The following is a 26,316-nucleotide window of genomic DNA, read 5'->3' as shown; positions in this document are numbered from 1 at the left end:
TAGGGAATCATTGGATTCATCTTTAACTTCAAACTTTATTCATATTGTACGTAAAAAGTAACACACAGTATTGTACAACTTTGAGGTACTTGTACTTAGGAAGATTAAATTGCCCAACAGTACATAGAGTAGTTAAAATTTGTTCTGTATCGACCAACAACAACAACAACAACAACATTTAAACACATAAATGCATCAGTAATAATAACCCTGTGATATAATAAGTAAATACAACATGTTAGAATTCGCTTATTTTGCATAATGAGTACTTTTACTTTGATACGTTAAGTACAGTTTTACTCACGTAAGCTTTTCAATGCAGGAAATGTATTTATAATGGCGTATTTTTCACATTGACATTGCTAAAACTTACTTAAAACTGTGGCGCAGTGTTTCTGTAAATAGTGACACATGCTGACACATAGACGATCTTTGACGTCTGTCACGTCTCGCCGTTATTTACGTCGGCTCGGTAGGAAGTACGTTACGGCGACCAGACGGTCCGTGATGATGGAGCTCGGGCTGTTGAGACGACAGCGCTCATTATGATGATATGTGATCTGTGTGAGCGGCATCATGCACATGTTTGCTCGCCTGACACGCGATGTGACTGCGGTATCGGGTCAGGTATGACTCGGGATGCTTGTAGCTAGCTAGCTAGCTGTTAGCTTAGTCAGCCCCGCATCCTCCCTGCTACCTGCTACGGTCAGAGCTCCAGCTCCAGCTAGCAGCTCAGCTGATCAGCTGCAGCACCGCGCCGAGCCCGGAGACAACATGACGAGGCCCTAATGTCAGATCGGCGACGGTGTGTTCAGGCATCAAATACAGGTATTGTCATTTAAGAGGAGCTGAAGCCCAGGTGCTGTGGTTTTACTGACTGTCAGGCAGCGGTTAGCTTTATCCCACGGACAGGGGCGAACAACAAAAACTCTGACCGTCATGTGTGTGATGCAGGTGGGGGCATAGACAGGAGCACTGTGATAGACAAGTTTGTGGGTATTATTGTAGTGATATTATTTTCAAATTTGTGTGGAATGTTGTGAACCTGTATCTCAATCTGAATGTGTGCAAAGATCTGTAAATGTGTAGATCGATTTGTGAATGTCTGAAGAAAAAAGCAAATGTGATATGACACAAATCTGTATCTGTTTACATAGGTCAGGTAAATGTGTACACAGATTATAAATGTGTGCAGAGATGTTCAAGAGTGTACACAAATATGTAAATGTGATAAATATTTGTACATGTGTTAAAAAAAAAAATCTGCATCCAATCCAAATCTGCAAATATATGAAATCAATAAACTGAATATAAATGCCCCATTATTAATGAAACTGAAACTTCAGCTTCAAGAGCTGAAAAGCTGATAATTAATTTTGCCTCTCAGTTGAATTTCTTAGCTTCACCCCTGCTTTCTCCTGAAATGTGTAAATGTGTGCGATGTGTCTGTAGCTCATTTATATATGTATGTAAGTTGTTTGTATAGTTACATAAAACTAGATATTAACAGTTGTCATTCATAATAAAAGGGCATTGACATTCTGTTTTTTTTTTTGTGCATATATTTGCAGATTCTTTCACACACTTACAAATTTCCTACTATATCCACATATCTGAGTCCACGCAGACAGATTAAGATACAGTTTTGCAACTCTCCACAAACATTTGCAAATAATATTTCTGCAATAATAACACTTAAAAGGAGCTCATATATTATTTAACTGCCACAAGTATGTTTTTTGGGGGGAAGTTTAGGTGTAGTGTATTTTGAGCTTGATCTGGTCTGATGTGGTCTGGATGGGAGAAAAAGCTGTGTTCCTTTCATTTTTGGTGACTAATTTCTGTCGATCTACTAATCGGTTAATCAACCAATCACTGTAGCTGTGATCTAGTGCCGAGTTGATTTCCAGTCATGCATTCAAAGTGAGCTGCACTCTTCAGATCTGTTTCACATCAGAATGAGAATCTGTTTATCAGCCAAGAATGCAAACACACAAAGAATGTGTCTCTGTGTTTTCTCCACAAATGCAACATAGAAGAATAAGAAAAAAAAAGAATAGATCAAAAGTAAGATAATAATAATGATTAATGAAATAAGACAAAAATAATTATAAATATTTATTTACAAACTGATAATAGTTGTGAAATGGGATATAAAAATTTTAAATATTGACTGTTTTGCAGAAAGAAGAGATGCATGAACTCCATGAAGGTGAAAATTAGTAGTGACGTGTGCAAGCAATAATTAATTTGTGTAACAGTGGAGGTGGAAAGCAGCGTACAATGTAAAGTCCAGTTCGATGAAATTAAACTGACGTGTGTAGGGATTAAATGTGCAACAGTAAAGGCTTGTTTGATAACAGCTGTTTGATCATCAGTAGATGACAAACTCTTAATTCCACCTGTTTCAGGTTCTTGCCTCTGGGGGGTTTTAGTCGTCCTATTGATGGCTGTAATCTCGTCCACAGACATGGCGTCGCAGCTCCAGGTGTTCTCCTCTCCCTCTGTGTCCTCCAGTGCCTACTCTCGTTCAAAGAGGCTCAAAGTGGAGAACCCTGCCTGGGATGTGTCCAACCAGCTGGGAGACAATGGTTACTACCAACAGAGCCCCACCCAGGGAGCTGTACCCTCCACTTCTGGCTCTAACTTCAATCCAGTGTACAACCCCAACCAGGTGCATCCGCCGACTGCAGGCTCCCGGGAGCAGACAGTGGTGCGGGCGGCAGACAGCACAGGTAGCCTTCGCGGACCTCCCTCCTCCTCCTCGTCCTCCTCCTCTAGCCGTCGCGTCAAGGATGCGGAGTCCTCCTCCCAGCCGTGTGACCTCTACCACAAGCAGTACAGCTTGAAGCGGAAAAGCGAGGAGGTGGACAGCAGCGACAGCGTCCAGATACTGGAGGAGCTCTCGGCCCCCGTGGTCTCAAACCGCACTGGTGGTGGAGGGGGGACCACCACAGCTCAGTCCATAGCACATTCCACATCTACCACAAAGAGCAGCAACTCCCACAGTGAGGGCGACTACCAGCTGGTCCAGCATGAGATCCTGTGCTCCATGTCCAACAGCTACGAGGTGCTCGAGTTCCTGGGACGCGGTACCTTCGGCCAGGTGGCAAAATGCTGGAAGCGAGGCACAAATGAGATAGTGGCTATTAAAATCTTGAAGAACCATCCCTCTTATGCTCGGCAAGGTCAAATAGAAGTGAGTATGATGTAAAGAATATCATAGTAAAAAAGGACTCAAGAACTTTCCAGTAAATCATCACATTTTGATCTTTTCTTCAGTATCAAATTAATCCAGTGATATGTATTTGTACATCCATGAGTACAATGCAAACATGAACTGCTAATAGCTAATTCGGCATCTTTTTTCATGGTGCACATTGTGCAAAATGTAAATAAATACAGGTAAAAAAAAACAAAAAATAAACAGGGTTCAGAGGGTTCACAGCTAACTGCCTGACTCCACGGCAGTATTGTACTTTCTGCCTGCAACTCCCAAAGCATGGCTGCAGACTCTTAGTCATGTTTTGACTAAGAGGAACATGCTTCTTATATCCCTGCAACTCTAACATGTATTTTATCCATATATATATATACGTATATTCCTATATATGTGTTGCATTTCTGAGTTGCACAACTTGCCTGGCTCTGACATGTGAGACAATCTGCTAAAAGCCTGGAAATAAATGGAGTGAAAACCAAGCACAAAATGTTTCCTATACAAAATGCAGTCATGCAGTTGATGTATCCTCCATTATTATACATTAATGAACACAAAATATATCTTCCTCTTCCTCCCCCTCCTCTTCGTAGGTGAGCATCCTCAGCAGGCTGAGCACAGAGAACGCTGACGAGTTCAACTTTGTCCGCTCGTACGAGTGTTTCCAGCACAAGAACCACACGTGCCTTGTGTTTGAGATGCTGGAGCAGAACCTTTACGACTTCCTGAAGCACAGCAAGTTCAGCCCCCTGCTGCTCAAGTGCATTCGGCCCATTCTGCAGCAGGTCGCCACAGCGCTGATGAAGCTGAAAAGCCTGGGGCTGATCCACGCCGACCTGAAGCCTGAAAACATTATGCTGGTGGATCCTTTGAGGCAGCCGTACAGAGTGAAAGTCATTGATTTTGGCTCCGCCAGCCACGTGTCCAAAGCGGTTTGCTCCACCTACCTGCAGTCACGATACTACAGGTGAGCGCGTTAGTGAGGGCTATGAATGATCAATTCATTGTGTCTGTAATATGTAAATTACCTGCTGCAATTCTGTCATTTGCTCATTTTGACATGCGTGCAGAGCTCCAGAGATCATCCTGGGCCTTCCTTTCTGTGAGGCCATCGACATGTGGTCCTTGGGATGTGTCATTGCTGAGCTGTTTTTGGGATGGCCCCTTTATCCTGGAGCCTCAGAGTACGATCAGGTCAGCTGCAGCTCTCTCATATACACACTGTTTAAGTGACATTTATATCCTCTGTTCATTTTAAACCGAAGTAAGTGATAATACACATTTTGTTTAAAATCATTTCACCTTTGTTTTAAAGGAAATGTTCAGCATTTATTTGCCAAAATTTGCTTATTTGCTTTCTTGCTGCTAAATATGAAGCTACAGCTAGCAGCCTGTTAGCTTAGTTTAGCACAAAGACAGGGAAAAGGTAACCACCTTCCAGCGCCTCATAAATTCACGAATTAACATGTTATATTTAGTTTGTGTAATCTGTAACAAACAAAATTGAAGTGTAAAAATGACAAAGTGTGGTTTTTCAGAGTGTTATATGCGGGGCTATTTCCTTTTGTGTGTGTATGTGTGTGTGTGTGTGTGTATCTTGACATATCATACAACACATACATATACATTATATTCACTTGGCAGACACTTTTATGGTGCAAAGCTATCTACAATAACTGCATTCAAACTAGGGCTGGGGCGACGCGTCGACGTCATCGATTACGTCGACGCAAAAACTGTGCGTCGATGCGTCGTTTGAAAACAAACAATGGCGGCAGCAAGTAGCGGCAGTATCGATACCAGCGAGTCAGTTGACTCTGATCAATGTAGAACACGAACTCGTAGTTCAAAGGTATCGGACTATTGTTCCGTAAAAGGACGCAGTTCTGTCGTTTGTCGGCTGTAAAATGGAGATGGTTTATCATAAAAGCACGACGGCGACGCACCAGCACATCAAGAGGCGGGAACCAGGCGCAGCTTGTGTGGATGACAAACGTTTTCAACTTTTTACAATATCCACTTTTTTTTTTATTGATTTTAAGATGATAACATTTTCTTGAGTCTTGCACAACAAGAACTTGTTTTGTTTATTGAAAGTATTTTATTTTATTTTATTTTTTTGTTAAACGCTACCTCTGACGTCAGATTGCACTATTGTTTTCATTACTTGAATTTTATTTTGGAATTTGGTAATTTTTGGTGAAAACAAAAATATGTTGGAATGAAGAAATTTGTGTTTTTTTCATTGCGATACATAAATTAGCATATGTAAATTGCTATATAAGTCAAATAATGGGAAAATAATCGAGAATCGAATTGAAAAAATGAATCGTTAGATTAATCGATTACAAAAATAATAGTTTTGCCCAGCCCTAATTCAAACCTACTATCATCCAAAACTCAAATGACTAAAATCATCTTCAGTCCTATAATTTTTTTAACAAGTGCTCAAAGGCTTGTTGAAATGTAAGTGTGTTTTTTTTTTTTTTTTTTTTAACCTGCAGTGGAAAAAAAAAAAAAGGCAGCAGTGACGCCGCTGTCCTGACTTCAGTCGGGAGCTCATCACGCCATTGTGGAGCCACAACAGAGAAGAGCCTTGACAAACATGAGCGAGCGCAGGGTCATCTGAGCGCACTCAGTCCAAAGAGCTACAGCCACATGAAAGCACTTTCACTGAAAAAACATGAGCAGCTCTCCTCATGGGAAGAGAGTTAAAGTCTACCCCAAAAAAAAGTGGCTGAAGGGTTTTTTAACAGTTGGCAAATCTAGCGAGAAAATAGGAAGTTGGACTACTACTGAACTGTTCCTTTAAGGGGATTTAGCACTTTATCTGAGACGGTGAATGTGTGAGAGAAAAGGGTGAATGCTGTTGTTGCCAGTTCAGTCATACAGCAGCTTTATCAGGGTGTCAGACATGAGGGGAAAGTGTGTTTTGATTTCTCACCTATTGCAAATGTGAAAATCTCTCAACATGTTTTGTGGGAGATCATAGTAAAATAACAGATCAGTTAAGTTAAGTTTTTCCACGGGAGTCTAATGTTTAAACTGACAACAACTCTGCTCCGACGCTGACACGACCGGGCATCAGGTGGTTTTAACTGTATAAACTGCACAAGTAGAGGTGATAAAGTTTACATTTTTGTCTTAGACCAGCCGCTGACTTTTCTTTCTCTCTCTCTCTCTCTTTTTCATTTGTCTTTCAGATACGTTACATTTCCCAGACACAGGGCCTTCCAGCAGAGTACCTGCTGAGTGCAGGGACTAAGACCAGTCGCTTTTTCAACAGAGGCCCGGACTCGAGCTACCCCCTCTGGAGACTGAAGGTAGGTGTCTGTGCTGATACCAGTCACAAACAGACAACATTTCTCCACAAGCATATGAATAGTATATATACGTATATACTGAGGTTTTGATGTGGCTATCTTTCTGCAGACACCCGCAGAGCATGAGGCAGAGATGGGGATCAAATCAAAGGAGGCAAGAAAATACATCTTCAACTGTCTTGACGATATGATGCAGGTGAGGAAGTAACTGTTAACACTGACCCTTGAGGTTGAGTGATTGGGGTCAGCCATTGTTCAGGTGTTCAGGGAGGGAGAGGGGATAGTAACTTCTACAGTTAACAGTAAAATTACTGCTGTAACTCTTTTAATTTCCAGCAATAATATAAAAAAAATATTGTAATTTTTTCCCCCTTAAGGGATACATACATATTGATTATGGGTGTGTGAGTCTGCTCTGCACTGTCACTGTTAACAGCATTAGATCCCTGGTTAACCTGACAGGTGTTGGCTGCACCGGGATGTTTCTCACAGTTCGACAAACTCTTGACTTCCCCCGTCTCCTCTGCAGGTGAACATGACGAGCCTGGAGGGGACGGACATCTTGGCGGAGAAGGCTGACAGACGGGAGTTCATAGACCTGCTGAAGAAGATGCTGACGCTTGACGCGGACAAACGGATCACGCCCATGAAGACTCTGAACCACCCCTTTGTTACCATGACGCACCTGTTGCACTTCCCTCACAGCTCACAGTAAGTCAGCAAGTGCAGGACCGTGCTGATGCTCAACTGTAAAGGTTTTTTAGTAAATTACCAGTAGAGTTATAGAGTTTGTTGGTGTTTTTTTTAATAGTTATTGTGGTGGCTGCAATTTAGCATTGCAGTTAGCATTTTGCTTCTTCTTTTTTTGACAGTTTTGTTTCCTTTACAGCGTGAAGTCCTGCTTCCAAAACATGGATATATGCAAACGCAGATGCAGCGCCTTTGAGAATGGAAAAAACATGTTTGCCAGCAACAATACCCCAAGTGCTGCCACCAATCTCACTGTCACCTTTAGTAGCCAACTAAACCAGCACAATCAGGTGAGAGCATTATCTCTAATCTGCCCTGGGGTCATTGTGTTCTGCCCAACGTTTTGCTTGTCGATCCACTTTTCGGTTGTATTAGTGGCTTTGTAAAGAGAGGGCTCGGGGTGTATGAGCAGTTTTGTGCTAAAAACCATGCGTACATTTATTTCTACACCCAGATTCTGATTTGTTAGATTCCTTTTACGCCTTAGACTGTATGTTCTCCACTGTGTATTTTAGAAAAGAAGGTAATCATTTCATTCACAGTGAAATTAATGTGGCTGTTAAGTCTTGTTTCTCTAATATTGCATCACATAAAATCTGTTAGTAACATTCAGTTAGATCAATCTGCCTTATTATTTTCATACCATTCATTTTAATCGATTCACTCCCTGACCACTTTTCTTATTTACACCTATACAATTTATTACAACCCAGCACAAACACATCAGCCACAGCTTTTCTACATTTAGGAAGATTATTATGTTCAGTTCTTGCTGACACTGTTAGAGAAGTGTTAACTCAACCATATGTTTATTATTGAGGTCCAGTTCGTGATGGTGCACTATGCTAAAATGGGATTCTAATGTTCTTCCTCCCTCCTGTTTGTAAATGGAGGGGTGGGCAAAACATTAGAAACCCCTCTCAGTATAATGCAGTCCAGTGTAACATCACTAAAAACTACAACCTCAATAAGAAACATAAGTCAAACGAATACCTCTCTATACAGTAGCACATTACATAATCTTTGTGAAGGAAGAGTTGCAGCTGAGCTGTATTGGATTGCATTAGACTTCATAGTTGTGCCAACTAAAGTGGCGGCTGGCTCTATGTTTTCTGTGAGAAAACAAATTTGTCTGTAAATAGTTCTGTGTACGAGCAGCTCAATGTAGAGCTGGTGGGACTGATCATTGTTCATATCAGTTTTCTTTTTCGTACGGACACTTCCCTCACACACTTGCTGCCTCGACAAATGAGGCCCCTGGACTTTCTTACTGAACTCGATTCATCTTCATCTTCCTTCAGATGGCCTCTACGGGAGGCCAGTCCCTGTCCCTCAGCAGTAACGTCCCGTTGCTGAACTACCAGCCCGGCCTCTACCAGCAGGCCACCATAAACATCCCGGGCCTGACCCAGCAGGGCGTACCCCTGCAGACCAGACCCACCCAGCTCTGCACCCAGACCGAACCCTTCCAGCAAACGCTCATAGTTTGCCCTCCGACCATCCAGGGTGAGAATCAATGATTCTTGTTTCTCGTGTTGTGTTGCTTCAAAGAAAAGAAGTATTAGTTTCTGTTTAAAATATTTAAATTACAATAAGTTGACCAACCAGCAACTGCAGAAATAACAACAATAAACAGAATAAAATATCTTTCATTTGTCAATTTTTACATTTTCTCCTCAATCAAGAGAAACTAGCTAATTTCATCCACATGTTTCCTATATTCTACATTTAGTGTGTCTCTTTGTGTGCATGTTGCATGTGTTGCATTTTTGTCACAATATAATCTGCCTCCATCTTCTAGGTCTTCAAACATCCAATAAGCCCTCTGGTTATCCGGTGAGGATGGACAACTCAGTACCCTTAGTCCCTCAGAACCAGTCGTCCCAGTCTCTTCACATCCAGCCCGGCATGCTGGCACAGGTAGGACCCACAGCAGGAGCAGCCGGGGTGAAGCTCCGATGACATTTTATTGGATACGAATCAAGTATCATGTCCACTTATTGAATTGATCAGCATCAGCAAAGGTGGAATGTAAGTAAGCCTTGTACTTACTTTACTTGTACATTTTTGAAGTACTTGTACTTGAGTATTTCCATTTTGTACTTTATACTTCACCACGTCATTTCAGAGGGAAATGTTAAACTTTTCACCCAATTTATCTGACGGCTAGAGTTACTAACTACTTTACAAATTAAGATTCAAAAATAAAACACATAGGAGTATAAAAACTTATAAAATCCAATCAATTGTTAAACCGACACCTAATATTTTTGGCCTGTGAGCAGAAAAAGCTGCAGCTAATTGGGACCCATTGTCCTGTTTCAAACATCTAGTTGGTAGCAGTTCCACCAAAAGACACATTTCCCCTCAAAATTTCTCAATTTCTTTCTTTTTATTCAACTGTTCGAGGCTCAAAGAGGTTAAATTATCCAATATTTCACAACAACAGCAAATATTAGAGAAAAGTCCAAAACATTATTAGAATTTTTTTTATAGCAGAGGCTTGTTTATTTTCTGCCACATTAACCATCTCACGACTCCTCAGATTTATCATTTGACACTTTGAAGGGGGCCGGTCGGAAACTACTGGACTAACTGTATGTTAGTAAATAAACCAGCCGCACCTCAATCAGATACAACAGTAAAATGCTACTTATGCATTGAGGCATTAGTTTTAACTGTATAATATAATTTATAATAATATATAACTCATAGATGCATTTTATTCTGCAAAATGAGTGTGTTTACTTTACTTATACATTGCTGATAATACGTACATACATTTACTTCAACGTTTTGAATTTTCTGAGTTGCTGCTTTTCAGTCTGTTTATAAGTAACTCCTTATCAACAGCCGAGTTTTCATTTTGGCATTTTAGCCGATAGCTTTGGCTTCATTAGTTGCTCCTGATACAATCTGCTGTCTGTGATATTTCTCATTTAAGCCTGTGAAATCGACAGTCAGTGAGGGCTAAAAATTAAAAGCTGCCAACAGAAGGTTTTGCATGTTGATCATGAAAAGGACTGAAGAGGGATAAAAGGTGTGATAACACGTTTGTTCGCCGCGAAGCTTCTACAAACCAGAGATTTTAATCAACAGGTAGCTAGATCGAAAATTGAGCCAGTTTTCAGGACCCAGCCCTGATGTTTGTGGACATGTGGTTGGTCATGTACTGTATGTTTTTTTTTTTTGTTTTTGCATGTTAAAAACCCTATTCTTTTAGAGTAACTGTGAATATCAATATTCTTGTTCTGCTGTTGTCACTAACTGAAAACTCGTGATCCGAAGCAGAGACTCCCTCTTCTTTAGGATTCAGTGGAATATGACGCAGGTCTGTTCCAAATCTCCTCTCTGTGTCTGTTTTGGTGTCTTTAATGCCTCCCCTCCCTCCACCCTCCCCTCACACCTCCCCTCAGGCCTCCCTCGACCCCCTGCTGGTAGGCAGCCTGTACGGCTCAGTGGCGGGAATGCCACGTTTAGGCTCGGTCCAGCTGCCAGTTGGCTGTAGGGGTGGAAACCTCTGCAGCTTTCTGGATCAGAATGCCTCCATGCTGGTAAAAACACCATCATCACATCAGCCGCCTCGGTTGAAACCTCTTCTTTCTTCCTCCCAGCACATTTGTGTTGGGGGTGTGCAGCAGAGCATGAGGCGCATGTGCAACTCACCGGTCTGGTCTGTGCTTTCGCTTGCAGCAGCTGGTGTTCCTCCTATCTCTCTGTGTTTAAATAAAGACAGCTTTTCATGAAGCCTCTCAGAGAATTTAGAATATCTAGAAAATGTTACCCCGGAGGTTGCACAGCGTTTCCAAAATCCAGCTACCACTTTACAATAAGTCTACCTTTATAAAGGATTTTACAAATGGTTTATGATTAGGTTATTAATTCAGTTGTTCCACTTTATAAATCACAAATATGCAATTTAAAACATATACATGGAATACATTGATGCAGGCTCACTATTTGGCAAGATCAAATTAATGCTTACTACTCATTAATCTTATGGAGAAAACTAATGGAGAAAACAAAGAAAGCTTAGTAACTAATGAGTTGTGGAGTGTATGAATCAGCTTTCACTGTTATTTACACGTCTCAATGTGCACATGTTTATTTCTAGTGTTTTTCTGCTGGTATAATAATCTTTCTGATGTTAGAAAGACAATGTTGCCTTTTCACTACAACAGGTGGATGCTTAAAGCAAAAGGTTGACACTTTGGGGAAATACACGTATCCACTCACTTTACAAAAATGTGTTTTTGCTTGTTGTTATACTGTGGCTGTCAGTTTCTGGCAAGGAAGCTTTTAAAAGAATCATTCAACATTTTGGGAAATAACGCTTATTCGCTTTCTGGCAAAGTGTTGTAGGAGAAGACGGACAGACATGAGAGCGCTCTCAGCTAAATATAAGGTGAGCACTAGCTAGCAGGTTAGCGTAGCTTAGCACAAAGACTGGAAAGATGGGGAAAACAGCTGGTGTGGCTCTGTTGTACAAAAATCTACCTACCAGCTCCTAAAGCTCACTAATTAACATATCTATAATTTATATATCTCATTTGTTCAATCCAAACAAAATCAACGATGACAGTTAATTCTTTTACTGAAATTTGTATGTATTAAAGAAACAAGATATTACATGTTAATTAGTGAGCTTTAAAGATGCTGATAGGCGGCTTTTGTTTTCTCCCGCTGCCAGTCTTTATGCTCGGCTAAACTAACTGTCTGCTGACTATAGCTTTACATGTATATTTAATAGACACACATGTGAGTGGAGTCAATCTTGTCATCTAACTCCACCAGAAAGCTATTTCCCGAAATGTTGAGTTATTCTTTTGCAAGCTTCCCTCCTTGCAAGATGCTGACATTATTGCCACAAGTTAAAAAATTTACAAAAATGTGTTTAAGTTATCACAGTTGATTTTTAGAAATCCGGGGGAAAAAAAACAGAGGCAGTGGCAAACAGCAGTACACACCTCTATGTTTTTAAAGCTTGAGACGCTTGTGCAAGTCGTTTATTTTTGTTAACAATGCTGTTGAGAAAACGCCAGGAGCTGTCACTATAGCAGCGAGACCAGCGTCGACACCTTCCCTATCTCACACTAACGCAGTCCTTTTGATTTTCAGGTTGGCTGTGTTTCCACTGGACTCCTGAGTCGCAGTGCAGCTGTATGGCATGCATGCTTGGCATCAGACTGTCTTTGTGTGAGCTTCGTCCGGTATTTACTGCTTTGGAAGTCTCTCTGAGCACATTTCCTTCTCGGCAGTAACACAAGTAGCTCTCTCTGCGCAGGAATAAGTCTGCAGATGGTGACTTCATCTCCCGTTTTGTTCAGCTTGTCAGTGCTTAGTTTTCAATGTGACATCTGCTGGATGTTTTTGGTGTAGGAGAGACGGGAAGCTTTGTGTTTGTCTGCAGACTGCATGTCTTTTCTTTCAGTATGGTTCACTAAGAAAATAACTGCGACTTCTTTCCCACTATGTTTCACACACTGCACTTTGTTCTCTTCTAACAGACTATCACTGCTGACACTGGACCGAGTGACATCTAGTCATTGTAGGCTTTTAAATTTGTGTTTATGTGTGTGTGCATACAGCAGGGCTGGCCAGCAGGCACACAGCAGATCCTCATCCCTTCCACATGGCAGCAGATGCCAGGCATGGCCATCCACAACCCTGGGCAGACCGTAGTGCCTGACTCACCTATGGGAGCCCCGGTCTCTGACAGTCAACAAGCTTCTGGCTGGAGGTGAGTTGAGTCAAACACGACTCTGGATGATTGGTAAACGATCACGCGGTCATACAGACGTGATGCGGTTTTCAGACTAAGCAAGTTATATTTGTTGATGCTTTTTCAAAGGGGTCGTCACGGCAGCCAGTACGATGGCGCCAGCCAGCAGGACTCTGGTGTTGGCCGTCACGCTGCCTCCCAGAACCACAACTCAGGGGCCGCTCACTCAAGAGCCCAACAGGGCAAGAGGTCAAAGGCTCGACATGCTGAGAGCAGAGCCAGGTATCGCATCATCTACATGTTGATAGAGAGCAGGTCGTCCATGAAATGAAGGCAGTGATAGATCCTCTTTTTCCCTTCAGGCCTGTGTCATCGGTGCAATCAGCCGCCACTGTGGTCCACAATACTTTTGCTGGTGACCAGTCTCAGCCCATCGTCATCTCTGACACACCCAGTCCCGCTGTCAGCATCATCACCATCCACAGCGACTCAGAAGATGAGGATGACAGGAAGTTCCCTGCTGCATGGTGAGAGCTTCCCCTGTCTGTAGAACAATTTGAGTAAAAATGAGAGGTTTCATGTTTTTGTTTTGTTTTATTTCCCTGATGTGTTAATTCACTCTGTTCTTATTCTCTCCTGCAGCTCTGGAACGAGCCAGAGGACCAACGTGATCAGCTGTGTGACAGTACACGACTCCCATGACTCTGATTCCTCCACCAGCAGCCCCCTCAGCCCCAAGACCACCTCACAGCCCACCAAGTCTCTGGCCATTATCATGCCCTCAGTGAAGAGCCAGCCTGGAGAGAGCACAACCCATAAAGCTCCAGCAGCTCCAGGTCCACTTGGGCAGAAATCCGCATACAGTCCATATTTATTCATATTCTATACAGCCATATATGTTATTCTAATTTAGTCTCTGTATATTCTCACAGTATTCTATCTGTTTTTCCCAATGGTAGAACAAGCTACAAGTGGCTCTGGAAAGTCCAAGAAGGGGTCGGCTCAGCAGTCAAGTCGGCCAGCAGAGTCCAACACTGATCGCCACCAACGGGCCGCATCCAGCAGATCTCAGCCTCTTAACCTGAGTCAGGTAACAGCTGTCAAATGTAGCTGATGTCTGTTCCCGTGGTGAACCCACCGAGAGTCACTTGCGTGACGTATTTTCAGTAAATGCTTCAGTGCCCAAGAGTGTGGAGGTTAATCCAAACACACTGGGATACACTTGACGAATGAGGTTATCTTCTCACTGGTGCTAATATACACTATGACTCACTCAGGCTCAGGTGCTTTGTTGGTTTTATTTAATGTCCACATAATTAACAACTGAGTATGGACTTAATAGATGAATTCTATTAAATTATCTAGAAGCCTTTGAAAGGAGAAGTTTTTATAAAACGTCACGTTGTTGATTCAACATCTAAACCAATCAGCTCTTAGATCAGAGGGGAATCGGGTGTGAATTTTCAGTCGTTTGAAAGCAACCACGGCACGTAGCTCCCAAAACAGCAGAACGAACTGATCTCACGATATTATCACTCACTTTGTTTGGGCAGAAAAGCGAACCGGCATGTATTGTGCGGTGATCGATGCTGAGAGATTCTCTGCAGGCCGCTGGATCACTTACAATCAGGCGGATCCCAGTGAGCTCTGATAACTCTCCACAGACTCGTGGTCTTAATGGGAACAGTTGCATTCCACGTTACACAAACAATATACACACAGCTCTTTTAATTTGCTGATAAACAACTTTATCCATCAGCTCTTTTTTGAAGACAAAGTGTCCTAATGTCTGACCAAATGAACAAATTAACGCAGCAAATAAACTTTAAAGAGGTTGAAGTTGAACTCGCTGGTGCAGAGGACACTGTGGCACATGACGACTCGCTAGAACCACGTGTGTGGGTCTTGGGACGGACCCTCTGTTTGCAGAGCTCATCGCTCTCTGTTGTTTCAGGTACAGCAGTCTGTGATGTCATCCTCTCATGACCAAACAGGAAGCAGTAGTTCCCTGAGGCGGCAGCCCACCTACCCCCCTCCCGTCTCCTCCCACTCATCCTACCGGCTTCACGAGAACGCCCTCTTCAGCTCGACCCCCAACCTGTACGCCTACCCGGCCTCTGCCGCCCTGGCCTCCGTGTCCCAAGCTGTGGACCAGATGCAAGGTGGCTCGTCCCGCCACAGCAGAGCGAGCGGGGCGTATTCCTCCCTGGCGCTGCTCCAGAAGAACGGCAGCTTAGCCCTGGGGGGGTCTGCTCCGGGACAGTACGGCAACCAACAACAACAACAACAACAACAACAGCCGCAGCAGCAGCAGCCGCAGCAGCAGCAGCAGCAGCAGCAGCAGCAGCAGCAGCAGCAGCAACATCAGCTGGCAGGGCAGCCTTTCCACCGCTCCAGTGCTGCTTACCAACGAAAACTCACCCAGTATCCCTACCTGTAAAGACTGACTGACTGAGGGCTGATTGAGACAGAAGCTCTGCACGAAGACCAAATGAAGACCGAGACTAGAGAGGAGCACAAGCTCATCACAGGCGGCTGTGACTGGACTTGTTTTCAACTCAACTTTTTACTTTCCCTGCACTGTCCAGTCTTTGTTTTTAAAACTTTCTCTGATTATTTTGGATAAAATAATCACAGAATGTATTTATATTTTAATCATGATAATTTTTTTTTTTTTTTAAATCTATTCCTACTTTGGAGTTTGTGTTGCATACCGGTGTGTTAACAGCGACTAACAGTGCAGTCTGGAAGCTCCTGAGCAGTGTTGGTGTTGGCGCCGTACTCCAGCACATCTGATTTGAAACTGAAAACAACGAGGAAGAAGTTAGAGGGTTTATACTCACATGAGATAAAGCTCTTGGGAATTGTTTGCCCTTTTTATACATAGTGCCCGAATTAATGGGAACAAAATCCTGTTACTACTTACAGACTGCACTGTATGTGTTAACATGTAAAACCTAAAAAAGGTTGATTTTATTTGAAAAATGTGTGTTAAGAAGAAACTGGAACTTGACTAACTGTTATGCTGCTCTGTTATTATCGTAATTATTATTATTATTATTAATAATTATTATAAATTGTCAATCATCAAATAATTGTTTAAAAGTTGCATTTACATATACACAATCGCCTTACTTATTTAGGCCAATTTCTGTTGTTATTTTAAATCTGTCAGCACGTTGTGATGAGTTAGATGAATATGTTGTGTGTTTTCTTTATGAATGTAGTGTGTGTTTACCTGTGCTACAAAAACAAATGGAGAGCGTAAGCTATGTACTGTACTGTATAATGATGTGTCACTGTGTTCTTCAATGTTTTCCACGTTAATTCCGTTTCAGTATCAGCCATTAACTTAATTATATTTCTATGTTTAGTATGTTGAATAATGCAGTACATTTCACTGTAGAGTAGGGTGTGGTGTTCAGAGGGGGACTGTCCTGTTTTTTACGGTTTTAAAGTTAGTGTTAAGGTTGCATGTGTCGGACATGGAGTAGCAATCAGGAGAGATTTGTAAACTACAGCTGCACCGGGTGTCGCTCACAGAAGGATTAGTAATGTTATGTTTAATTTGTACGACAAACACATTAACGATATTGGGGAAAATGTAAAAAAAAGCTCTTGTCTTGTGAAGTGATGTCTGTGAAGTAAAAGCGTGCACATAAAATCTGATTGGGTATCACACTTATCATGTAAAAGTTAAGGCCATTTAGATGACAATTGTAAAATTCACAGTGATGCGTTTGAATTGTGAATAATCAAATCCGACAAAGATGATTTATAGAAATATGAATTGATGTTCAGTATGTTCACTGCTTCTAAACAAAATCATTGGTTTGGTGAAATGATGGTTGTTCTCACAATCCTGCTGTGTTGTGAAGTGCTACATTACATTGGACACACAATGAACCTTAACCCGTATATACGCAATAAAATCTTCTCAAAACAGAACTGTGACTCATTCTCCATTGAAACTGAAGAATCTTTTCAAATTAATTGATTACAGATCATAAGTACATCCAAATTACATCCAGAATCCAATAGCAGTGCTGCAACTAAAGACTATTGTCAGAGTCCAGGGTGATGAACACCAATCCAAAACCTGAAAAGATTCAGTGTTTAATTATATGAAAGTGAAAACCTTCATGCAGAGAAGGTTTGCTGTTGTTGTTGATAAATGACTTGCACATGCAGAACCTTACAAGAAAAGATGATAGAAGGGCCAGCTGCAATATTACTGATCCTCATTCATTAATGCATCCATATTTTACAGATTATTTATTATTATTTTACCGAGTCTTACCAGTTTATCACACATCACCCCTGCAGGATCTATATGTGTTTGATTTGTATGATCCCCCCTCCGAGCACTAGGGGTGATGCAAGGCCGAGGCTGGCCTTGCATCACCCCCCCCCCCCCCCCCCCCCCCCCCCCCCCCCCACCCCCCACCCCACAGGCAGCATCACACAGGTGTTGCTCATTTCAAATAGTCAAACAGTTTGTGACTGTGCTCGGACAATTTACAAGTATTTATTAAGTACTTCATTTTGAATCACCGGGACAAGACGTGTTGCTTCATCGGGAATCAGCAAAGTTCACTGTTGGACAATTTATTAAGAAACATCGATCCTCTTCTACTGGCTTGATTGGAGCTGCGCCGGAGCTGCTGGTGTGACGCGCCGGAGATAATCGATGATTAAGGGAAAGCATCAGCATCAGAAATCGGGACGTCCGATCACCGATGCTTCCAAGGTTTGGGGTATGTGTGGTGCTGATACAATGATAAAAAAAAATGGCCATTGTAAATTTGTGTGTACACATTAATGTGAAAAGTAAATCCAACGCATTGGTTGCAACCGTTAGTAACTTTTAGTGGGTTTGGCCACTGACTTAATGTAAATAATGGAAGAGGAAAATGCAATTAAACAAATTGTCTGACTATTATTGACTTGATGGGTGATAAAGACTATGTAAATTATCCAGATCTGTATTTGGTCCATACTGGATCCGTAGTGGATCTGGCCCAGATCTGTATTTGATCTGGGCCAGATCCGTACTGGATTAAGTACAGCTGTGGGCCAGCTCATTTTATATGCATTTGGCTTCAGTATGGATTTTATAATCAGTCAGTATTACTACTGAATCAAAGGGAAGTAGCATACACTTCTAGAATTTCAAGCTTCTTCACATATACATTATGAGGAAATTAAATGTCTTGTTTTCTTAAACCACCAATACCCCGATGCGATTAGTAAATATAGGAGAATGTTTGTGGTGTGTTTTAACATGAAACCCTTGAGTAACAAAAAGTTTAAAGTAATTAAGTGTAGGCTATTTAGCAATTAAGGATTTACTGTACTGAACATTTTGTGTTTGGCAGCCAGTAAACGGATAAACACAAATACAAAACTAAGCTCATTTATTTTGCATATAAATGAACAATTCAAAAACAGTGCCAGAGCATCTCTTAACATTTCAGTATTTTTTTTTTTTTAAATCAGAAGTCAAATGAGAGTTTATATAAATAAAAAAACACTTCAAATCCCTACTGACTGTTTCTATACATATTTACTGAGCTGATAATAGTGCTGAACAAATCAAATGCAGGCAACAGGCCTTTGACAAACATTCCTACTAGTATACTTAAAAAGGAATATAAACAAAGACTTAAAATGCTGAAATGTGCCTAGAAGCCTGTTAGTAGTCCTTACTATGACTCTAGATGAAGGACAGTGAATTTCAGTGAATTTTTAAAGATGCAAAATGCAAACTGGGGCAAACAATTGTAGATTTGAAGTGTTGTAGGACATACAGTGCATTTAGAAAGTATTCGGACCGCTTTGGTTATTTCATCTTCACTTCCATGGCTATTAGGGCTTTTCACCTGGAGGTAGTTTACTCTCTTGATACAAACTCCTGTACTTCATCTGTCGGGGGGGGGAGACAAGTTTCTCACCTGAGATCGGACAGTGGTACCAACTTTGTGGGAGCAGAACAAGAGCTAAGAGAAGCCTTAGCTTCTTTACATCAGAACCACATTGAAAAATCTTTGTCACAGAATGGAATTAAGTGGAGTTTTAACCCACCTACTGGATCACATCACGGCGGTGTTTGGGAGCGCATCATACGGAGGAACAGAAAGGTTTTGAGTTCAGTGCTTTGTCAGCAAAGCTTGGATGATGGAGGGTTTCGAGCCGTGCTCTGCGAAGTCGAAGCCGTTCTGAATGATCGCCCGGTCGCAAGAATGTCTGATGATCCAAATGACCTCGAGGCACTGACCCCGAACCGCTTGCTTCTAACGAATGGGAAACCAATTCTACCACCAGGACTATTTGAAAGAACAGATCAATATACAAAGAAAAGATGGAAACAAATCCACTATATTGCTGATCTCTTCTGGAAAAGATGTTGGTAACCGTTGTTACAAGAACGACAAAGATGTACAAAGGGAGAGAAGAGGTTTGGTGCCTGGAGATGTTGCTGTAGTGGATCATGGATGGTTGGAAGACTACGGAAAACCTTTCCTGATGAGAAAGGCCTTGTACGTTCTGTTTAATCGAAAGAGCTCCGACTAAAATCCGTCTTAAGCCACAGATGAATATGTAGATCATGTATTGACGATAGGTTATCCAATGAGAAACGTGGCATGAGTTATTAATACTTATGTTTAAGAGTGTTATTTGGTAAGGATTTGGGTTTGTTTGCAGTTTTATGGCTCCTTTTAAATATTTAGTTTGTTTTGTCTTTTACCATGAGCAATTAGGGGCTGGTGTGTAGGAGCCATGTATTTGATTTGATTTGATTAGGAACCTGGCTTTACATTGATCCAAGGTTGCAGCTTATGTGTACTGATTAAACCTCCCTGAGTTTAATGCAGCTGTGTCAGGATATATTCTTTGCCACTATCTATGGGATGGTGAGATAACAAGAAAGGGGTTGTAAAATGCATGAAAACTTTAGGAGATTTTGAGCATTCAGCTTAATGGGGAAAAAAATGAATGTTGAATGTTTGAATGGAGTTTCTATGTTGAAGCATGTAGAAATAATAATATGATCTGATAAAGAATTTTTTTAACCTGAGAAGAACATATATATATATAGTTAATAATCCTTCATTGCAGCCCTAAAAATAATCACAGAAATCCATGTGCTCTTTACTTGATAAGAAATATTTATTGTTTATCAGTATGTCTGCAGTACGTTTTATAAAGCTGTGTCACATTCTGTTATCATAAACATATTTTACAATCCACACAGGACTGAGGAGACTGTCGCAGGATCCAAACGCTTCCACAGGTTATTGAAAATCTCAACAGAGGCGAAGAATGTAATTCCACTATTTGTTCATGCATTTAAAAACATGGCACGAGTGGAATTGTATGGTTTAACTGAGAGCATTCGAAACGGTAAAGGAGAGGAGTGAACCAAAACAAAGACACTATGACCAGTCTGCACTGACACAGAGCAAAAAGAAAAACAAACAAACCTGTGAGATGTTCAAAGATCAAACTGGTCAAATACATGAATTCATCTTCATCCACATCTCAACAACTGAATTAGATTGTATTTAGCAAAGAACAACACAACAAGCCTTTACCACAGGAGACACTCTGACCTGACACACACAGGTGAAACTAAAGCTTCCCTTTTGGAGACATCGTTAACGTTATCTTGTGCTTCTTACTGTTGCTGTGCTGCACTTATGCTTTTCCTTCAATCAGCCCAAACATCTGCTGTGAAAAAGACAGGCATTGTTCTTATATATTAATCTATTTTCCTCCATTTGAACTTTTCATTACTCTGACAATAAATTGTTAATGAATGTCTGTGCTAAGTAGGATTACTGTATGTCATTGAGGCGTTTTTTTAATTTTATTTATTACTATTACTTCTATTTTTACACACCCAATACCCTGTTTTTAAGTACTGTAGATGGACGGATACCCACCAGTGAAATTGTACACCACGACTGACAAAAATCACCTTTACAATTTGGGCAATGCAGTGCTAGCAGATAGTTAGTGTTTCATCATTTATATAATGATATATCTCTAGAAGAGTTGTTCCTTTCAGCAGCATTACATTCATTTTTTCAACTTTTTTTGCATTAGTATGCGATGATGAATATTTACACTGTATACAGACACGCCAGCTAAAAACAACATGATCCTGCAGCACAAATAGCTGGCCTAGCTGCGCAGTCTCTCTCACCACTGGCCCAGGGAGTCTACTCAGGGTTAAAATTCCTCATATACACACATTTCACAATATAACACAAAGAAATTTGGAGTTGGTGCAATGCCTCAACATTTAAAAGGTCAAAAAGTCCCAATGGCACACAGAAGGCAGACCACGTTACCTCTGATGTTTGGCAGACAGTCCAGGGTTGAGGGAAGGGTGTGTTCACTGGAGTCAGCAGTGAAAGAGGCCGTTGAGGCTAGGCTTTAAACACAGAATTGCACAATAGAAACATCCTATCATTAGGTTGCCCCTCTCTACCGGCTCGTCCCTGAAGCAGATGTAGGATACCGCCCTGCCTTTCTGAGCAGACAGAGGAGGATGGATTTCTCCTCAGAACTCCTCGTGGACGTTTCTGGCGTAATCCATGAGCTTGCTGCCTGTGAAGTACTCGCTATACTTGAGAATCTCGTCCAGCTCCAAATTATGATTCTGATTCTCGTCTGCGACGGCAATCATCTGCTTGGCCTCGTTCAAAGCGTTGTGCTCGTTCATCGGGTCCATGTACTCCTGTAAAACGCGCAGGAAGACGTACCAGAGGGGGAAAGGGTGGATTTCAATTCAAGCTCACATTTAAAACCAAAGGCACTCGAATTATTTAAGTCATGAGCTCACAGGACTTATAGTTTATCATCAACAATACCAACAGAAGTTAAAAAACAAATTAAAATAATAATTTTACTATTTTACCTCATTAATATGCAAATTTATGCAGCAAGGTACACCACAATCTAATCCCATCCTCTACTACATGGGCAGTACATGTGGTGTAAGTATTAAATTTCTACTTTTATCATTCTTGAGTTACTGTGTTCAAACAAAAATCTGCCTCCTCCAATTAACTCATTCTTTATTAAAGATTTTTATACTAACATGTTTCTCTTTGCATGCTACATACCTGGTGCCAGTTTGAACTTGTTGGATTAAATTGTTAAGGAGTTACAGCAACTTCTAGGAAATCGGTGTTCCCTCATTAATCTGCAGAAAAGTGCTCTAAAATCTAATCAGATCATCTACTCCACCAGGGTAAATATGAAGTTTCTACTCTGGATCATTCTTGAGTTACCATGTAGACACCAGAACGTGTGTACAGAGTCCTGCAGACCATCTGCCATGGAGGTGGGAAATAACAAGAAACACCTGCATTTATGAAATGGTTGGACTGGACACAGTTGAAAAAGAACTGATGGTGTGTTATTGAGTTATGCTGACCGAGTTTACACATTTTAGTCAATTGGATACACAGTGCTTCAGAAATACTAGCTGGGAAACATCAGAAAAAAAACAATATTGAGTATTAGGAAGTAAATACAATTAATAAATATACTAACCTCCAGTTCCTCCATAGTTACGATGCCATCACGGTCTGAATCGATGACTTCCTCAAACTCCTTCTTCCTCTCTCGAACCCAGTCGTCATCGATGTCCTGAGCCTGCTGGTTCTCCACGGTGCCCACGGGTAAAGAGATGAACTCGGACAGGGTGAGTTTCTTATCGCCATCCTGGTCTGCAAGCAAAGCATCGTAAACAGCTGGTTTATACCCTGTAGATATTTCCAGGCAGATATTTTCCTCAGGAGTCAGTGGAGTTTATAGCAGAGCTCATTCATGGGCATCTGCATCTGCTTGATGTGTAAATAAGCAACTGTTTGTTTCTGCTGCCCCCAAATGGCCAAAAGCAAAATCACTTAAAAACAGGTTCAAGACGACAAAGCTCATGATTCAGATATTTTAATCATATTTTACCCAAGTCCCGGACGATCTCCTTGACCATGTATTTGAGCATGCCTCTGCTGTGCTCGGGGTGGAGGAAAGATAGGAACTCCTGCTCATTCAGCAGCTGGTCAGCTGGAGGGTTGTCAGCCTGAAACCAGCGGTCCTTCAGACTTTCCAAAACCTCCTGAGCTGCAACGATGAAAATGAAAAAACATTAAAAACACAATGCAACTCAGACGGATTTAAACTGAATGTCTGCAGCACATATTCACAGATTTAGTCAAAATACTGCGACATAATCCATATGATTCTATACTTACTTTCCTCATCCAGTTTCAGATCTTCATTATTCTTTATTTTCTCAGCAATTTCTTTTTCATTGAAACCTTTGCTGGCCAGAAATTTGACTCTGTATTCATCCCATGTCACATGACCTGAGGACAAAGCATGAATTCAGGATCTCAGATTCTTCAGTTTTCGACTAAACGGAAAATATTTGTTTGCTGAGGACATCGAATTGCAACATGGCCCACACTTGTGGCCTACGAGGATGACCGGGTTTGAAAAACAGACAGTGCGGTTTGAAGAAAAAAGTGGATGCGACTTTTCTCTTACCGTCGCCGTCTGGGTCAACAGCGCGGAAACTGTTCTTGTTCTCCTTCATGGCCTCCTGAAAGTGCTCCTCCGTCTTCTCCATGATCCAGCGCTGCATCTCCTTGGCGCTGACGCTCCTGTCCTTGTTGAAATCTACTCTGTGAAAGGGGAATTTAAAAAAAGAAATTAGAGTCTAATCTGGCTCCGGTTGTTGAACATTAGCACTTCCATTATGTACAATCTGCTGTCCTGACCCATATCCGTCCGTCTGTGTACAGTCTGATGCTTTCATTTAAGTATGACAAGGACATACCTTTTTAATATAGACACTATTTACCATTTAAAGGAAAAATAAGTGCAACTGAAACAATTAGTTGATTAATTGATTAGCTGACATTTTTAAGCACAATTTAACAAACGGTACCTAGTTCCAGCTTCTCACTTGTGAGGATGTGCTGCTTTTCTTTGCGTTACATGAAAACAAATTGATTATTTTTAGGTTTTGGACTGTTGTTTGCACAAAGCCAAGCAATTGGAAGACGTTATCTCGGGCCTGTGACATTTTATAGACCAAACAATCAGTCAATTAATCAAGTAATAGCAGATGCATTAAAAAAAAAAAATTACAGCTCTAAAATTAAGGGAAGAGAGAATAATTAGTTATTAGTTTTCTCTGTATCATCATTCTCTGCTATGACAATGGCACCTTGCCTGGTAACTGTATATTATACAAAGAAATAACCTAGGAGCATTCTTTCTTTCAGAGCTCAGGTACATTTAAAGGATGCTGCTTCATGTTTGCTGCTAAGGTGAAAGTTTTTTTTCTCTATCTGGATTCAGCCTTTCACAAAGAGGAAATGACTTATAGTAAATAATACTGCTGTTTCACAATATTACAAAACAATTCACTTTCTCATTCTGTGCATGTTTTGGAATTATTTGTAATACCATGTTTTAGTGACATGGTCCAAGGATGTCTAAATACTTCACACTTTCAGCTTCTTGTGATAAAAGAAGTTAAAGGAGGACATTTCCTAAGGGCTACGCCTCTTTGTTTGGCATATGAAGTTCTGTGAATGCTGTCTGACTTCATGCCGATGAATTCTGAAGAACCTGGTTAGCAACTATGCTCAGGCATTTAGTGTTGTGTAATCCCCAAAGAATGAAAAGCATGTCTCACTTGGTGAAAATGTCAATAAGCTTCTTCCTGTTCCTCCTGGGCTCTGAGTCCTCGTCAAACTCCTCCATCTCTTTCCCCAGGAAAACTTCCTGATGGAAGTCCTTGTTGAGGTGGCCGTCCATCTCCATCTTCACCCCGTTCAGGTGGTCTGGAGGAAGAATCTCATTCTCATCCTTGCTGGCTGGAAGCTTGTCTTTAGAGGCTGACATGTTGGCTGGCCGTGCATGCACATCCATGGTGTGGAGCAGGATACAGACAAGCAGAGACGCAGCCATGAGGTTTCTGCTCCACAGTTTCCTCCAAACAGCCATGATTGCCTATGGAAGGATAATAAAAGCAAAGTGGTTAGGTAACTCCGAAAATGAAAGTAACAACCAAAGGAACCAAAGTCAAACACAGAATTGCAGCACACCTACTGTAAAAATCCCGTTTGTGTCAACACCATTACTGACATATTTATGTGAAGGATTTAATACATTTAGTGAAATTTGAACAGCTGGATCTATGAAACACAGTGAAGTCAACTTTAAAACTCGAGCAGAACCTGCTACAGTTGGTTCATTTCAGAAACTTTAGTAAACAAAAAACAAAACACTAATTTGTAGCAAGAGACGTGAATGTTTTTAAGGTATTACAACGTGTATTTATTGAGCAACATAAGGTTGTAATATTAACTTAGCGACAACACTAGGTTTTTTTATTTACTTATGATCACTTTATCCACTTAAATATTTTAGTCAGCATAAAATTACTGCGCTCTTAAGTTGGCTGACGGTTCCTTAAAGTAAACAACGGTTAGCTCGTTAATTTAGCCTCGTCATGTCATCTGAATCATTTTGCATCGTAATTATGCTAAGTGGCTAGCATGGGCAGGCTAGTGAAACATTGTTGACAAGCGGTTGTTGATATAATTAAACTGCCCCTCCGACGTTAGAAAAATAAGCGCTAAGTGCTCGCAGAGAACAACCGACCTGTCAAGCTCCGTAACAGAAACACGACACAGCGGGGAAGTTAAAACGGACTTGGGGGGGGTATGAGAGATGTCTGGCTGCTGCGGTGTAAGTACCAGGCGGCTAATGTTAAACAGACCTGCGGTGGATACAGTCAGTGAAAGCTGTCAGGCTCCAGTTCCTGTACACGTGGCTCCTCCCAAGACTTAACTCCAAAATGTGGGACGGCTCAGTTTCGAAAACAACACTAGAGAGACCCAGGTCCGCGCCGATGTTCCAGTTTGCGCTAATTCACTCAAGCTGTCAGTGTAGCTTGGTGGCCGGCTAACCGCTAGCTAACCGCTAGCCTTGGTGCGATTAGTTTGTGTTAAGCTACTCACGTTGTTACGTACAACATCCGGTCACCACTTTCAAAGTAAAACCTTTGTTGAGTAATGTGCAGCTAATGTCGGGGAATTTGTTGCGTTGTGTCCCTAATAGGCCTTGTGAACGAACTTGAAACAGCTAGCTAAGAATAACGGATAAATGCTAAAAGGTAAGGTATAAATGGTCAAAATAGACAAATAAAAGAAATGGATATAGTTAAAATTGTTGCTGAAGCTAAAAGTAATGGATACATTGTCAAA

At 41.3% G+C, this 26,316-nt stretch overlaps 2 protein-coding genes across 6 annotated transcripts; one reads left to right on the top strand and one right to left on the bottom strand.

Annotated features, from left to right (window-relative positions):
- Positions 1-467: 467 nt before the first annotated feature.
- Positions 468-16,963, top strand: hipk1a (homeodomain interacting protein kinase 1a). 4 transcript variants are annotated; one of them, XM_056385166.1, is made up of 17 exons: positions 468-828; positions 2,469-3,199; positions 3,814-4,187; positions 4,291-4,414; positions 6,424-6,543; positions 6,653-6,739; positions 7,073-7,254; positions 7,433-7,583; positions 8,595-8,799; positions 9,095-9,213; positions 10,710-10,847; positions 12,882-13,033; positions 13,145-13,297; positions 13,378-13,542; positions 13,658-13,851; positions 13,975-14,105; positions 14,970-16,963. In XM_056385166.1, exons 1-17 carry the CDS (start codon positions 789-791, stop codon positions 15,453-15,455), a joined length of 3,552 nt encoding a protein of 1,183 aa, XP_056241141.1. In that variant the 5' UTR covers positions 468-788; the 3' UTR covers positions 15,456-16,963. The 4 variants fall into 4 exon arrangements, with proteins under 4 accessions (XP_056241141.1, XP_056241144.1, XP_056241143.1 ...); XM_056385169.1 differs by having other exon boundaries at positions 15,010-15,173; XM_056385168.1 differs by lacking the exon at positions 10,710-10,847 and having other exon boundaries at positions 469-828; positions 12,885-13,033.
- A 3,198-nt stretch (positions 16,964-20,161) lies between these two features.
- sdf4 (stromal cell derived factor 4) lies at positions 20,162-26,050 on the bottom strand. 2 transcript variants are annotated; one of them, XM_056384995.1, is made up of 7 exons: positions 25,830-26,050; positions 24,741-25,057; positions 23,582-23,718; positions 23,287-23,400; positions 22,997-23,155; positions 22,583-22,758; positions 20,162-21,761 (listed from the first exon to the last, which is right to left on the bottom strand). In XM_056384995.1, exons 2-7 carry the CDS (start codon positions 25,049-25,051, stop codon positions 21,585-21,587), a joined length of 1,074 nt encoding a protein of 357 aa, XP_056240970.1. In that variant the 5' UTR covers positions 25,052-25,057; positions 25,830-26,050; the 3' UTR covers positions 20,162-21,584. The 2 variants fall into 2 exon arrangements, with proteins under 2 accessions (XP_056240970.1, XP_056240971.1); XM_056384996.1 differs by having other exon boundaries at positions 25,712-25,835.
- Positions 26,051-26,316: the final 266 nt, after the last annotated feature.

Source organism: Seriola aureovittata, chromosome 9, assembly GCF_021018895.1.
Source record: "Seriola aureovittata isolate HTS-2021-v1 ecotype China chromosome 9, ASM2101889v1, whole genome shotgun sequence".
Taxonomy (NCBI): domain Eukaryota; kingdom Metazoa; phylum Chordata; class Actinopteri; order Carangiformes; family Carangidae; genus Seriola; species Seriola aureovittata.
The sequence above is the reverse complement of the archived record's forward strand: the minus strand, read 5'-3'. Positions and strand labels throughout refer to the sequence as shown.